A 13545-nucleotide genomic window follows, 5' to 3' on the forward strand; every position below is an offset into this window, starting at 1 on the left:
CGATTGGCTTCAAAACAGCAGTCAGGAACAGATGGGTGACGTCACGGATACTACAACCATTATTTATACAGTCTATGATTTGTACACATTTGACTAGAAAAGTAAAAATGGAATTCAAGTTAAGTACAGATACTACTAGAAAAAAACTCAAGTACTGTAACAAATAAAAGTACAACACTGCTAAAGTACTAGTATTTAAATGTTCTTTCTGAGGAGTTTTGGGATTCTACCCATCTACTTTTCTTTTTTCCTTAAAACGTATTTCTTTATCTGTCATTTCTCTTCCAGATACCACAGTGTACATCCCTTCTTTTGATGGCACATCTTATTTGGAGCTGCAGCCGCTTGCATCCTTCCTCCGGCCTGCTGATGCCAGAAATGATCTACCTGCTCCTGTCAAGGACACCTCTGTTATTATCTATTTGACAGTGAAAACAAGATCAACACAGGGCACCATCCTCTACGGTGAGTACACTCGTTCTTTATCACAGTCAACTCAAAGCACTGCAATGTTTTCAAAGTGAGCACGAATACCAAATACAGGTAACTGGAAAAATATACTTTATAATTTATATATATTTATATATAAATAAATACATTAGGGCTGTAAAACAATTACTTTTTAAACCGCCATCAATCACACAATTGTAATAGTTAATTGCAATTAATCACATTTTTAGTGGCATGTTAAAACTCTATTACACTATTTGCAAGCTATTTGCAAAAATCTTTGCTGGCAGTATCGTGGAAAAATACCAGAGTTGTACATTTCAATGAGACAAAACAATCCACATTGTGATAATTTATAAGTACCCATCCTTAAAAGACAGAACTGAAGACAATCCTGTCATTTTTTTTAACATTTACAGACAGAACACACTCTCTTTTTCAAGTCCTGTAAATTTAAAGAGTTGTTCCAAAAAATTGAAAATACATTTATTTGCCAAAAGTTACTTTAGAAAATGATAAGAATGTCAAATCTCTGCAGTAAGTGGGAACATTCAACCAGAATATATTTAGCTCAGCATAGCATTGTCAAATATGGGTTAACAGCAAGGCTGGCCCTGTGTAAAAGTCACAAATCCCATCTACAAGCCACTTGAAAAATCAGAATCAGAATCAGGATTTATTTCCAAGTAGATTTACATACACATAATTTGTCTAGGTGTTTTGTTTTTTTTACAAATATAGATTGTTTTGTCATTGATCAAAAATGATATGGATTATGTCTTCAACCTGATTTGTTCAATACACACACAATCAATGATGAACAATGTGTCCAAGTATTTCTTGCCCAAGTGCAGTGACTCTCTGGAGTCTCTTTGGAAGCAGAATACAACTCAACAAAGAAAGTGCACTAAGCCAAAAGTTAGTCAGAAAGAACTCCCTCTAAATAAAGATTTGACGCCTTAAAGTTTGTATGACTCTGGATGAAACAGTTCAGCACTATGATGCATATCAAGATGTCTCCTCTGCAGATACAGAATTTGCAGTAGTTCACTTGCAGGGATCACGTTCTGCTCTGAAGCATGTTTTCTGTTTTGGATGTGAGCTCCTCAAAAGTGAAGTGCTAGTCCACAGTTTGTCATACAATGCGGTCTAGACATGTTGTGACTAACAGGCATTTGCTTGATTGAAAAAGCGTATCCTTTTGTTACTTTCATTCTAGTAAAAATCATTGCTAAGGCGCTCGACCTTTATTGCTTGAATCACGCATAATGCAGAAATGATTTGTCAGCCTGTGCTGTGTGAGTCAGCCTCTTATTATACCAGAGAATACAGGAAACTGCCTGAGTGTAACTAAGCAAGGTGATTGGCAACAGTTGTGGTGCCACAGAATAGGCATTGATAACATAAAACTGTTGATTAAATCTGAAAGGATTAGTAAACAAGTGTGTAACATCCCTCCGAAATGGGTGAGACACTTAAACTGTTGATTGTTAGATTCACTGCAAACCCAAAACAAACACAAGAACTGATAACAATACACAAACAATGGGAGAAAAAAAGAATTGGAGCATAAGCGCTTACTAAACCAAACTTCAGTTAGAAGTGGTTATTTTAGTTAGTTACAAAACTCAAGTACAAAAACAGTAAAGAACTTGTAAAACTAAGCTATGCCAGTCAACTCAGCCACACCCCTAATTATGCAAATATATTAATTACTGTCATTATAAGTATCTTCGAAACATATGAGTTATCGAATGAAAAAAATCAACCTCAGTACAGAGTGTACAAATGAATATATTATCTAGACCAATGCTAATATTTGGACCAAACTGTAAACATGTTGAATCCAGCTGTAAAGGGCATTTTGACCATGGGTGAAGACTTTTGGATCCAGCCTCTAGTGGACATTCATGGAACTGCCGTTTTTTTGCACTCATGTGCAATACATTGTCTTATTTTTCCACACTGGAGTCTTACCAACTTCCAAACATAAAAAGAAGCTGAGGCGGGCCTTGAGCCATGGCAAACATCAACAACATGCCCACTTGTCTGTGGAATCAGCTGTGCCTCATACAGTGTCATGCAAAATCATTAACTTTCATATAATCAAAAAGGATAAGTCATAAAACGAATTCACACCTTTTATTAAAATGAAATGAACAACAAACTGATTTTGTAGATGGCACTTAAAGCTGCTGTTGGTAGGAATGGTGTAAAAAAACGTTGCTTTTTTTTTTCTGCTGGGTTTGGAGAAAAGGTCATAATGCCCATCGGTACTCATCGGTAAGTGGAGTAATGTGAGTATTGTGAAATCTCTGCGTTTTCCAATGTCTTTGTATCAAGCAATGTTGTTATTCCCCTTGTTCCCGTTATGATGGACCAATCACAGCAAATCTCCAATCCTCTGTCGTGATTGGTTAAGGGGCGGCCCCACTACGCACTCCGATTGGTTATGAGTCCGGCACTATCATGACTGCACACGCTGCTCTGTTTTGGGGGGCTAAGAGGAAATCTGGTTGGGAGGGATAGTGTTGACATTCGAAGTCCCTCTCTCTGAACACATGTTTACTCTGTGACTACCAAGAGCAGCTTTAACATGTTAAAATCAACTGTAAAAATAGGCATTTCATCATGAGACTGAAAAGGGCTCCTTTGCTTTTGGAGCAAGCCCCAAGTGGACACTCAATGAACTGCAGTTTACTGCATTTTCACATTTGCTTCAGTTTGCAACACTGTTGGTTGAAGCTCAGTTTTCCGTCTCTCCCAATCCTTTTACCATCGGCAGGAAGCCATTGTAGCATCCTTTCAAAATAAAATCCAGGTTTTAAAAGAAGAAATGCAACAATGAAAGACTGAGGCACTAAAAAGGGCAAAATAAAAGCATAAAAAATAATAGCTCTATGAGGCATCTGTCCTCTGAAGCTTAAACATGAACTGGGCTATTAACAGAGTGCATTAAAAGTGACAGACTTATTTGTCTGGCATCATTATTAAAAACAGTATTTATTAACTGGTGTTTATTATGTATTTGAAAGTTGCTGGGTTGATAGAAAAGCAAAGTTATCCGGGGACAGCCGCACAATGAAGTTATCGCTCCTGTGTTTCCAAGGTTACTGGAGAAAAAGCAGAAAACAAAGATAGAGTAATTTTTACACTACTTTGAGAAGAGATGTCAGCTTTTATTATATTTTACTTATTTATAATGTGTTGTTTTTATCCTTTCAAACACAAATTCCTGACTGAATAAAGCAAAGTGTTACATGATTAACAGAGGGAGAGAAAAGGTAAGTTATGGTACTCTGTTTAAGGACAATAGTAGCCTCACCTTTTGTATAATTTTGCTGTTTTTAATATTTCACAGCTTTAAGTTCTGAGCTACAACCTAAGAGCCCACAAAGGAAAGCTATGTAAGCACAGGATGACCCTTTGCATCCACCCTGAGCACTACAATGTACGTCCACCTCCCTCCAGCTCTTTTGTTCCTACACCTGCAAACACACATACGCACATAGACACACACGGTCTTTTGTTTCAGGAGGAGATTTGGAAAGGCCCTGACAGCCACTGAGTATACCCTCCTAACAATAGAGCATTGTTTTTGGAGTGGAGGAGTCGGTAGATTTGTGGTAATTTTTTAAGGCTTGAGGAAAGCTGAGCCATGAGAACTGTGTTTCATTTATCCTGCTTTGTGTTGGTTATGCGTCTCTTCAAAGTATGAATGCATACATAAAGTACCAGCAAGCTTCGGGCGGAAGATGCAGCATGAATGCCTTGAGTTGTGAGTCCTCAAATGACTCCAGAAACATCTGACAGGTTGTCTCAGTGGACTGCTGATCCCCGCTCTGAACACTGCAGCCACCTTGATCTTGCGAGGCTGTTTTATTGTCCCCATGTGACACCACAGCAACCCAACACAACTGTAACTGCCATAAATTGTGTGGTGATCACTTGTGATTTATTCCACACCAGGCAGACATGGACATCACAACATTCATCTTGCGGATGTAGCCTCAATCAACCCCTGATCTGTGACACACTCTGGTTTATTCCCTCTCACTTCGATTTGTAGACCACAGTTTTCGAAAAAAATATTTCACCGTTCGATCAAACCAAGAAAAAACTTAATTTGATAAGAGTTAGCAATTTGTAGATTCAGCATCTTAAGTTTTGTGGTGGCCAATAAGCTATAATCCAATCAGAAAATTCCCCTTCAAAGCTCAATTAAAGCTTATCAGAACAACATTTCTTACATCCTACAGAGATCTTGGAAGAACTTTCCAGCAACTCTTCTTTGGTTTCCACTTTGTCCACAGATTCCAATACATTTTGGTAGCTTTACCATAAAACACTCTTCCTAAACCGTGTTCCTGAGGGTTATAATAGCTCCACTTTTATCTCTCTGAGCTGACATTGGCCTCCCATGACGGCAGCTGAGTGCCTCTCTGTTCCACCAAAGACTTAAATCTTTGTAGTTAAGGAGCTATTAATTAGCCAGCTCTCAGTACTTAATAGGACTTTAATTTAGAGCTTTTTATACTGTACGCTTGGTGCACTAGAAAGGTCAACCAGTTAAGCCTGAAAGGACTTGTGTGCAACTTTGCAACTTCGGGGTTATCCATTGGCAGCAATGTAAAATAACAAGTGTGCAGATGTATACCATCCTCATATAGTCCACTAAAATGTATTTATTTGGTTACATTAGAATGAGTTATTTCTATCTACAAAGAGAGCAAGTTATATGACTGTTAGTATAAGGTCCAAATTCAGAGGTTGAAAAAACACAAAGTAAGTTTCTCAGGCACCATAGATTTGAAAAGTGTTTGTAGAATCTGTAAATTTGCTGCAAAATGCCACAAACTTTCATGTGCCGATCCTTTACATGCCTAAAATCAAGTGTACTTTCAAAACTAAAGGGGATGATGCCCCTAAGAAGAGATTTTTCAGTTGATCAGTCTTTAAATGTTTATTTTTTTCTTCCTTTATTGCAATAGAAACAAATTAATTAGTATAAACCATTGTTCCTTTATAGTACATTCATGTGTTTTATATATATGTACACATATACATTGAATGAAAAAAGAACATTCTATATATTTATAATGTAATTATGATAATAATTGAATAACCTATGCCTAAAACTAACTCTCCCCAAAAAATGTATATAATAAAATAAAAAAAGGAAAAATAAATAACAACAAGCCAGTAAATGTTGCGAGTTGAAGCTAGTATTTATTTTATTTTTTCAGTCTATTTAAAGCTGCTGTGAGGAACTTTTGTTTTGTATCGATTCTGGCGCCCCCTTGTGGACAAAGTAATACTTCTTATCTCTTGTCCTAAACATGCAAAAGTAGTGTTTTCAACAAAAACCTCATCCTGTTGTCTTTTGACAGTCAACTTTATCAGGCAATGTGATTATTTTCCATGAAAACAGTCAAATAAAAGCTGTTTCTGAAGCGAGATGTCAATCATCTGGTCTGACTCCTACCCCCTCAGAGCGGTTTCAGGCATTAAAAATGACAACAGAGAAGGAGTCAGTGTTGCTGCTGATGGTCTTGTTTGCTATTGAAGGTCATAAAGAGGCATCGGTATCATTTTCAGTCTGTTTCTCAGCCAGTTCAAAACTCCTCACAGGGCCTTTAAAATTGAATCTGCTATCAGAAAGATGAGAAGAATAGTAATGTTATATAGCACTACAAAGAAAACATGGTGATATTAACCCCTTGAAATATTGATATTATACAAAATCTCAATTTTTTATTAAGAAATTAATCAGATTATCCCTCTGTTGCCCCTTTCAATATTATCTCACCAAGCAAAAATAGGCTAGCACAATAAATTAAACCTTCATCTTGTTATAAATAACCGATGAAGGAAGGACAATTTGACTGACCGAGACCATTCTTATTAAAGCCCCTGTGAGAAGTTTTTAACTGGTTGTGACACAGTTTGAAATTGACACTGAAGCTTCTTTATGACCTACAAAATCACACAAAACTATCAGAAGCTAGACTGACTATTTCTGTAGTGTACTGTTTAATGCAGGGGTGTCAAACTTATTTCAGTTCAGGAGCCACATACAACCCAAGTTGATCTGAAATGGGCCAAACTAAAATCATAATAACCTATACACAACAACTCTACATGTTTCACTTTGTTTTAGTGCAAAAAAGTACATTCTGTAAATGTCTCTTTTTACATAAACAGCTGTTGCATTTTTCACCATGATGAGTCTCATAGTGGGCCAAATATTATTTATCGTAAGCACTGAAACCTGAACACGCCAAACACACAGGTTTCCCAGTCACCTTCCACACAGAGTGTGATGTTTACTGCAAAAGAACAGAGATTATAATAATGAAGAAGGTAAAGTGGACTATTAAGGACCCCCCTGCTCCAGCATGAACAGTTTGCTTGTTGGACAGTGTTGTATGCAGGGGTCCAAAAAGTCACAAATCTCGACCAGATTATGCAAACTGAAAATATACTTTTCCTCTCTTTGAGAAAAACACTCCTGGAGCGCTGTTCAGATGCGCTCTGTCAGCTGTCTGATTGTAGGACAAATTTGAAACAGTAGTTATGTTTATTGAAAAATTGCAGTTAATGTCTTCTCTGTATTTTTTTCACTTTGCAAAGTAATCCTGTGGGCCGGATTGGAACCTCTGGCGGGCCGGTTTTGGCCCGCGGGCTGTATGTTTGACACCCCTGGTTTAATGCCTGTAACTACTGCGAGGGGGTTTAGGTGTTAGACCAGACGAATGACGGCAAACTAAAGAAACAGACATTCTTTACAATTTCAACAGCAGATATTTAAAATGAGTGACACACTTTGCTGTTTAAAGAAAGCAGGATACATATTTTGACAGGAACAAAAAGTATCCCTGTCTCTTCAGGACAAAATCAGCGATCAGCATATTTGCCCACAGGGGACAGCAAAAATGACACAAAGAGAGAGAGTCCCTCACAGGAGCTTTAACGAAAGATTCTGTAACTTCTTCAGCTCTACTCATTTAAGTGTTTCCAGTTATGGAAATACTGTTTCATCAAAATAAAAAATCTAACTTCCTTATCCAGTGATGATGTTTTGGAAGTTTTGAAACTATCACATGAGGGACGCTGTTTCAGCTCAGTGGTTTAAGTGCCTGCTCCATATGCAGAGGCTAGACTCCTCGATGAAACAGACGCAGGCTCGACTTTCAACCTCAGCCTTTTGCTGCATGTCTTCCCCCGTGCTCTTCTCCCTAACGTTTCCTTCCTCTCTTTGACTGTCCCAATAGACAACAGCAAAAAAAAATGTCCTAGAAAACAACTTTACTAAAAAGAAAAGAAAGAAATTGTCAAATGATTTCTGTACAACAGACAAGCAGAATAATTGCAAAGCAAAGCTTTTAGTATGCTGTTAGAAAACAAGCATAATGCTTGTTCTGGGATGTTTTGGACAGACAGCACTGAATGAGGTTATTTTTTTGTACTTGACTGATTATAGCTTTGCAACTGCCAAAAGCCATACACTCTTTTTATGAACGCTTTTGCAGTCATAAACATGGAGACACAATGAAAACAATGTTTGTTGTTCCCTTAGCGGTTTGATTGTTTTCTATTTATCCTCTGCTACTGGTTATCTGTCTGCATTCATCTTAAGTCACTGCCTGTCTAAGTCTTCACTGATGTAGTGCATAGATAATTAGGAAAACTATTAATTACTGTGATAACATGATAACATCCTCTCTGTTCACTAAGTTACTGTGGATAGGATTAAGATAATCAAATCACTGTCCTCTATGGTGCTTGTTCTAAATCTTGTTTACAGTGTTTCTCTGCAGCAAAAGGGAGCCAGATAGCAGACTGTGAGCATTGTCATGAAAAGAGATGAATGTTCAGAAAGCATGTATAGAAGGGCACAGTGCCTTTTATCTGGTAATGCTTCCCGGCTTAGAGTGCACCATCTTCTTCACATCAGAGGATAGGAACTGAAAAGAAAAACTCCAGAGATCAAACAGACAAAGTTAATCAGAAGAGGAGCAAAAAGACATGCATTGAGATGCAGAGAATCTCCTCGCCCAGACCTGTTCCCTCTTCCCCGCTCCCCTTTTTTACACCTCTCCCCGAAGCAAACATATGAGTCTCCCCATGGACTTCAATTGTCAGCTTGAGAAGAGAAATACGAAGAGGTGGTGTGTGTGAGAGAGAGAGAGAGAGAGGAAGAGGGAGGAAGAGAGAGGAAAGGTGACAGGCACTGACAAAAGGACGATCGCTCTGTTAGGCCTGATGCAGAGTAACAGGGCCATTGGGACGACAGGGAACAATATCCTTACAAAAGGAAAATAGAAATATAAAAGATGGGGCAACATTGACATCCATAGTGAATAATATTTGTCAACAAATGAGTTATGATGTGAAGTCTAAACAAGTGGCTTTGAAAGGAGACAAAGGCTCACAGCGGAAAGGGAAGTTCAGTGTGTGTGCTTTTTGTTTTCTGTGCTGCTCCATTATGTGACTCCAGTCTCTATAGATCGTGTACTTCAGTCGTGACATAGACGATTATGTGCCAGGCATAATTACATTTTACTTGTCATTTTCCCACAGATATAAGCTTTAAAGCCTTCACAGGTTATTTTTAGGGGTGTTTTTGTGCTCGTTGTTATTGTTTGTATACCGACTGCATAAGTACACGTTTCAATATCTCGCACTGTTCAAGGTGACTTTATTTGCTACTCCTACCATATTCACAAACAACTTAGAGAGACCCACTGTTTGCCTGAAATTCATAATCCTGCTTTACTAGAAATATGCATCAAATGAAAGAAAGCCTCTTTTTTTGTTTGTTTCCTTAAGTTACTATTCAAGATGTGCAGTGTCCCTGCAGAATTACTAAAAAAAAACAGTCCCTGAGAGTCTTATTATTTTGTACAGAATACATAAGTGTTATGCCAAAAATAAGTATTTGAGAAAAGGAAAGTCAACATGTTACCTAATGCAGCATATAAAAGGTTGTTTCTTAACTGGGAACCAATAAATAAGATTTGCTTGTGAGAGAAGAAAGTGAGAATTTCAAAGAGAACACTCAGCCTGCAATCCCACAGCATTGAAGATGAGCCAAATGATGTAAAGCATGGTAAAAACAACACATTACAGAGAGAGAGGTAAAGTAGAGGGATCCAAATATTACCTTTTATGTAGTACTAACAAGGTGAAAATCCATATATTATTTGGCAATTATCCTAATTAGAGTCTTTTCAGATATCATTTTAGCTGCTTTTTGCTGTAAACATCACAGCAAGTCATTCCAGTAAGCAAACATGATTGATACTCCAAGGAGGCCTTCACACCTGGATTGTTTGGTGAAGTTGTTCAGAAACAGGGTGCGTTTCAAAACTTGGCCCGTGTTGTTTGAGCATATGTGAAAACAGCAATCGTACTCTGATGCAGAATAAACCAAGTGAGCTGAGAACCTAGAGCTGAGACCACATAGAAGAGGCGCCTCCTTTATCTGAGCATTCACTGTGCTCAAGATTTTTGGTGACCAGTGGACTTATGGCAAATGAAACCTTTCAACAGTACAGTAAACACATCTTTCTTACCAATGAGCGCTGTAAAGGCTGATTTATACTTCTGCGTCACCCCTACTATCTTCTGTTTACTTTTCCACAGCGATTCAGAGCATGTTATGTTAATCTACAGCTAATACATGTTGCTGTTTATCATACAGACATGATTACATGAAGAATAGAGAGGAGGAGATGAAATACACGGCCGATATGCGGCCGCTGAGCAGGGATCCCAGAAGTGCTGTAAATGCGGGAAATACAATGCCGCCTAGCGGACCAATCCCAGGGCTTGCAGTCCGCATCGATTCTACTGGTAGTTACATTTTGGAGGAGGTGAACGTCAGCTACCTGCCTAGGCCTCTGCGTAGGTACTCGAGCTATGCTGTCCTCCGGGGTTGGCTACGCTGTTGATTTGACGTAGAAGTTTAAATCAGGTATTAGTGCAGCTGATTGTTCTTGGTTCAATGAAAATATCAACCAGTTTGTTTAAAACAGCCACAATGGCTGATTCAACAGACCTCCTCCAGCAGAAGCTGCCATCTTAGTTACTTACAAGAAGGCTGAATCAGTGCTCTTATGACGCCATCTTATAGAAACCACCCTATGACTAATTAAGAGACTATGATTTGTCCGGTGTATCTGAAGTCTAGACCCACCTGCCAGGGAAAGTGAATATGAGCTGGCTGATAGGTTTGGCTGTAGCTGTGTAATAAAATGTCAGGATGTCAAGCTCAACTGGAATTTAAATCCAACACAGAGAGGTTAGTCATAAGTGATGATTGCAAACTCTGAAGGATCTAGACAGTTCTGATATTGAAAGGTTGACGTGTCCACAGCTTTGGAGCACAAAAGAACTTTGACAATTAGGAGGTGCCATCTCATCCAAAATTTTCGAAACAAGCAATCTTTAACTGAAAAGCAGAATTAATGACAGGACTGTGTCAAAATGTTTTAGATTGTACAAAACATATTGAACATCAAAATATGTTCTATTCAAACGAGTATAATAAATGTCTGAAAGGGACATTTTGTGAATTAAATTTTTGACTAGATTTTACAAAGTGAAAAGAATTTCAGTCACAAGAAGCAAACAAATTGAAATGAGCATTTTAAAAATGTGTATCTTAAGTAAAAGTTAGAGACCTCTACCAAAAGAACACAACAAACTGTGCTGTCAGAATTGTACTCAAGGCCATGCAGAGAAAAAGCTACATTTTGAGATAATTCTTCAAAGAATACGGCCTGAATGCAGAGATCTAAGGAAAAATAAGATCTAATGAAAATGTCTCTTTTTGGAAGCAGTACGGCATTTAATACTGGAGGCAACACGCATGTAATTAGGGAAGGACATGGAAATATATGGAAATAATAAACAAAAAGGTATTTTAATCGCCAAAGAGATTTACCAATTATTTTCAGGGTTAGAAGAATCTTTCTGTGGTTGGAAGAGGATACCTTTTGTAAGTCTCCTCAGGACTAAATGTGAGTTTCAATAATATAAATAACTGTTGTATTTTCATTAAATAAACAGCAGGGGACCAAGAACCAATCCCTGGTGTACCTCATATGCAAAGTTTGCCATTACACTCCTGAATGACAGGAGGAAATGTGTCCCTCCATGTAAGCTGTAAACTAGCCAAATGCTCCAGGCAAAATACAGGTTTCAAAAAATATTATCACTCCAAGGAAAAACTCTTTGGCTGCTTACTTGTCCCCACTGCTGCCTTTTTTAGGATCTGTATGTATCCACAGAGCAAGGTTAAGGAAGCGGTGGATTATCTGAAGAGGATATTCCTCCTGTGGTCCATTCGGTAACAACAGTTAGTAATACAGCACCGTTAAGTGCATCCCTGTTGAGCACTAAGACAGGGAAGACTTCCAAGTCTTCCAAGTAAATGCATTATCAGAGTGCAGCATATTAAGCTAAGCATACCCTCTTTCCAACAAAGAGATGGGGCTTTTCTGGATACCCTTCTTACCCTGGTGGAATTGTTCACAGCTTTCATATCAGTTGCCACGCAGCTTTGAAACAACAAGCTCAGCTATGGGGACCATTTTTCCTCCCTGGTGTCCATATCCTCTGGCCATGCATTTACTTCATAAGAGATGACACACACATTGTAGAAACTCAAGCCTGTCTTTGCAGGCCACACACCTCTGTCAAAGTACCGGGTCAGTGGGCTTCAACAGCCTGCCTCCTTTATGAAGTCCTTGATTATGACTGCCATTGTGATCTCAAAGGGGTCAACCCTGCTTGTGCTGCTCAAACTCAGTGGCTCCCTTTGGATTTTTGGCTCCATGTCACAGTCATAGTCACCTGAAATGTGCCTTGTTGGAAACTTTAAACATTTGAGGTCTCTCTAACAGGGCAGTACTCTCCTTGTATTTCTGGCTTGCAACTAAGACTTCCCTGACAGCTGCATATGAGTCACTGTCTCTCTCTCTTTCCCTCGTTTTCTGTTTCCATCACAGAGCTGCGGCCTTATGTTACCTGCCCCCTCATCATGTCCTCATAGACAAGCAGTACTGGGCTGACTTGTACCATCCTTCGGACCACAGTAGCCTGTGTGGGAGGATTAATGCTGCGTCTGTCTTTTGCTCCCCCACCTCACCGTCCTACTTGCAAGGGAGTCTTTGCGAGCCCAGGAGAAAGTCCTGCTGTGATTTAATGCACTGGAGTCAGGGAAGTGGCATATCCAATAATGGGGTCCTGTCTCACAACCTTTCTAAGCTCTAAACACAAAAAGTCATTGTCCTTCACCATTAGGCTGAAGACACCACACTCTAGTTTCGCAAGCAAGGCTGTTTGGACCACAGAAAAATGACTTCTTTTACCTAGTGAAGATGTTTTCTCAGAGCCATGTCTAAAAAGGGAAGATAATATAATATAATATAATATAATATAATATAATATAATATAATATAATATAATATAATATAAGAAGAAGAATAACAGGTAAGAAAGTGCTTCACAATTGGCAATAACAACTGGTAAAAATTAAAAGCAAACAGTTGAAGCAGCAAAGCACTAAAATAAATCTAAAAGCACACATACTTATAAAACAAACTAATAAATCAAAGTTCAAATTAGATAACATCACAGAATCAGAGCTTTTCTGTAAAAATGTGTCTTGAGTAATTCAATAAATTATTAAATAATATGACTTAATAATATGACTGTCTTTGCCACCACTCTTCCCATCATGTAGCAGTACCCATTATATATATTTTTAAATCAGTCCTGTCTTAATGAAAGCAAACCCATTAGCAGTGCAGTGGTTTTTGTTGGCAGTCCAACTCCTCCTTCAGGTTTATGCGCTTTGTATCAATCATAAAAAGTAATGCTTCATAGAGGGCATGCAGTGACATCAGTCTCCCGTTAAAAGGCAACACTAACACCAAACTACAAACTACATGTTTTGGACCAAAGGACAAGCCCCCATAAATGGCTGCCATCAGTCGGGGAAACGACTAAAACGTGTAAAGGAAAAGAATATCTGCCTAAATCAAAATCAGTTTGACTCGACAGAGATCCCTAGAGTTAACCAAG

The 13545-nt window shown here is 38.5% G+C and overlaps 1 protein-coding gene across 1 annotated transcript in view; it reads left to right on the forward strand.

Annotated features, from left to right (window-relative positions):
- eys (eyes shut homolog) overlaps positions 1–13545 on the forward strand; it is a 286827-nt gene that overhangs the window by 199917 nt on the left and 73365 nt on the right. Inside the window, exon 41 of the mRNA XM_034681752.1 lies at positions 289–465. Within this exon, the coding sequence (XP_034537643.1) occupies positions 289–465 (177 nt within the window). The remainder of the gene's footprint in view (positions 1–288; positions 466–13545) is intronic.

The sequence above is a fragment of the Notolabrus celidotus genome, chromosome 4 (assembly GCF_009762535.1).
Source record: "Notolabrus celidotus isolate fNotCel1 chromosome 4, fNotCel1.pri, whole genome shotgun sequence".
In the NCBI taxonomy this organism is placed as follows: Eukaryota; Metazoa; Chordata; class Actinopteri; order Labriformes; family Labridae; genus Notolabrus; species Notolabrus celidotus.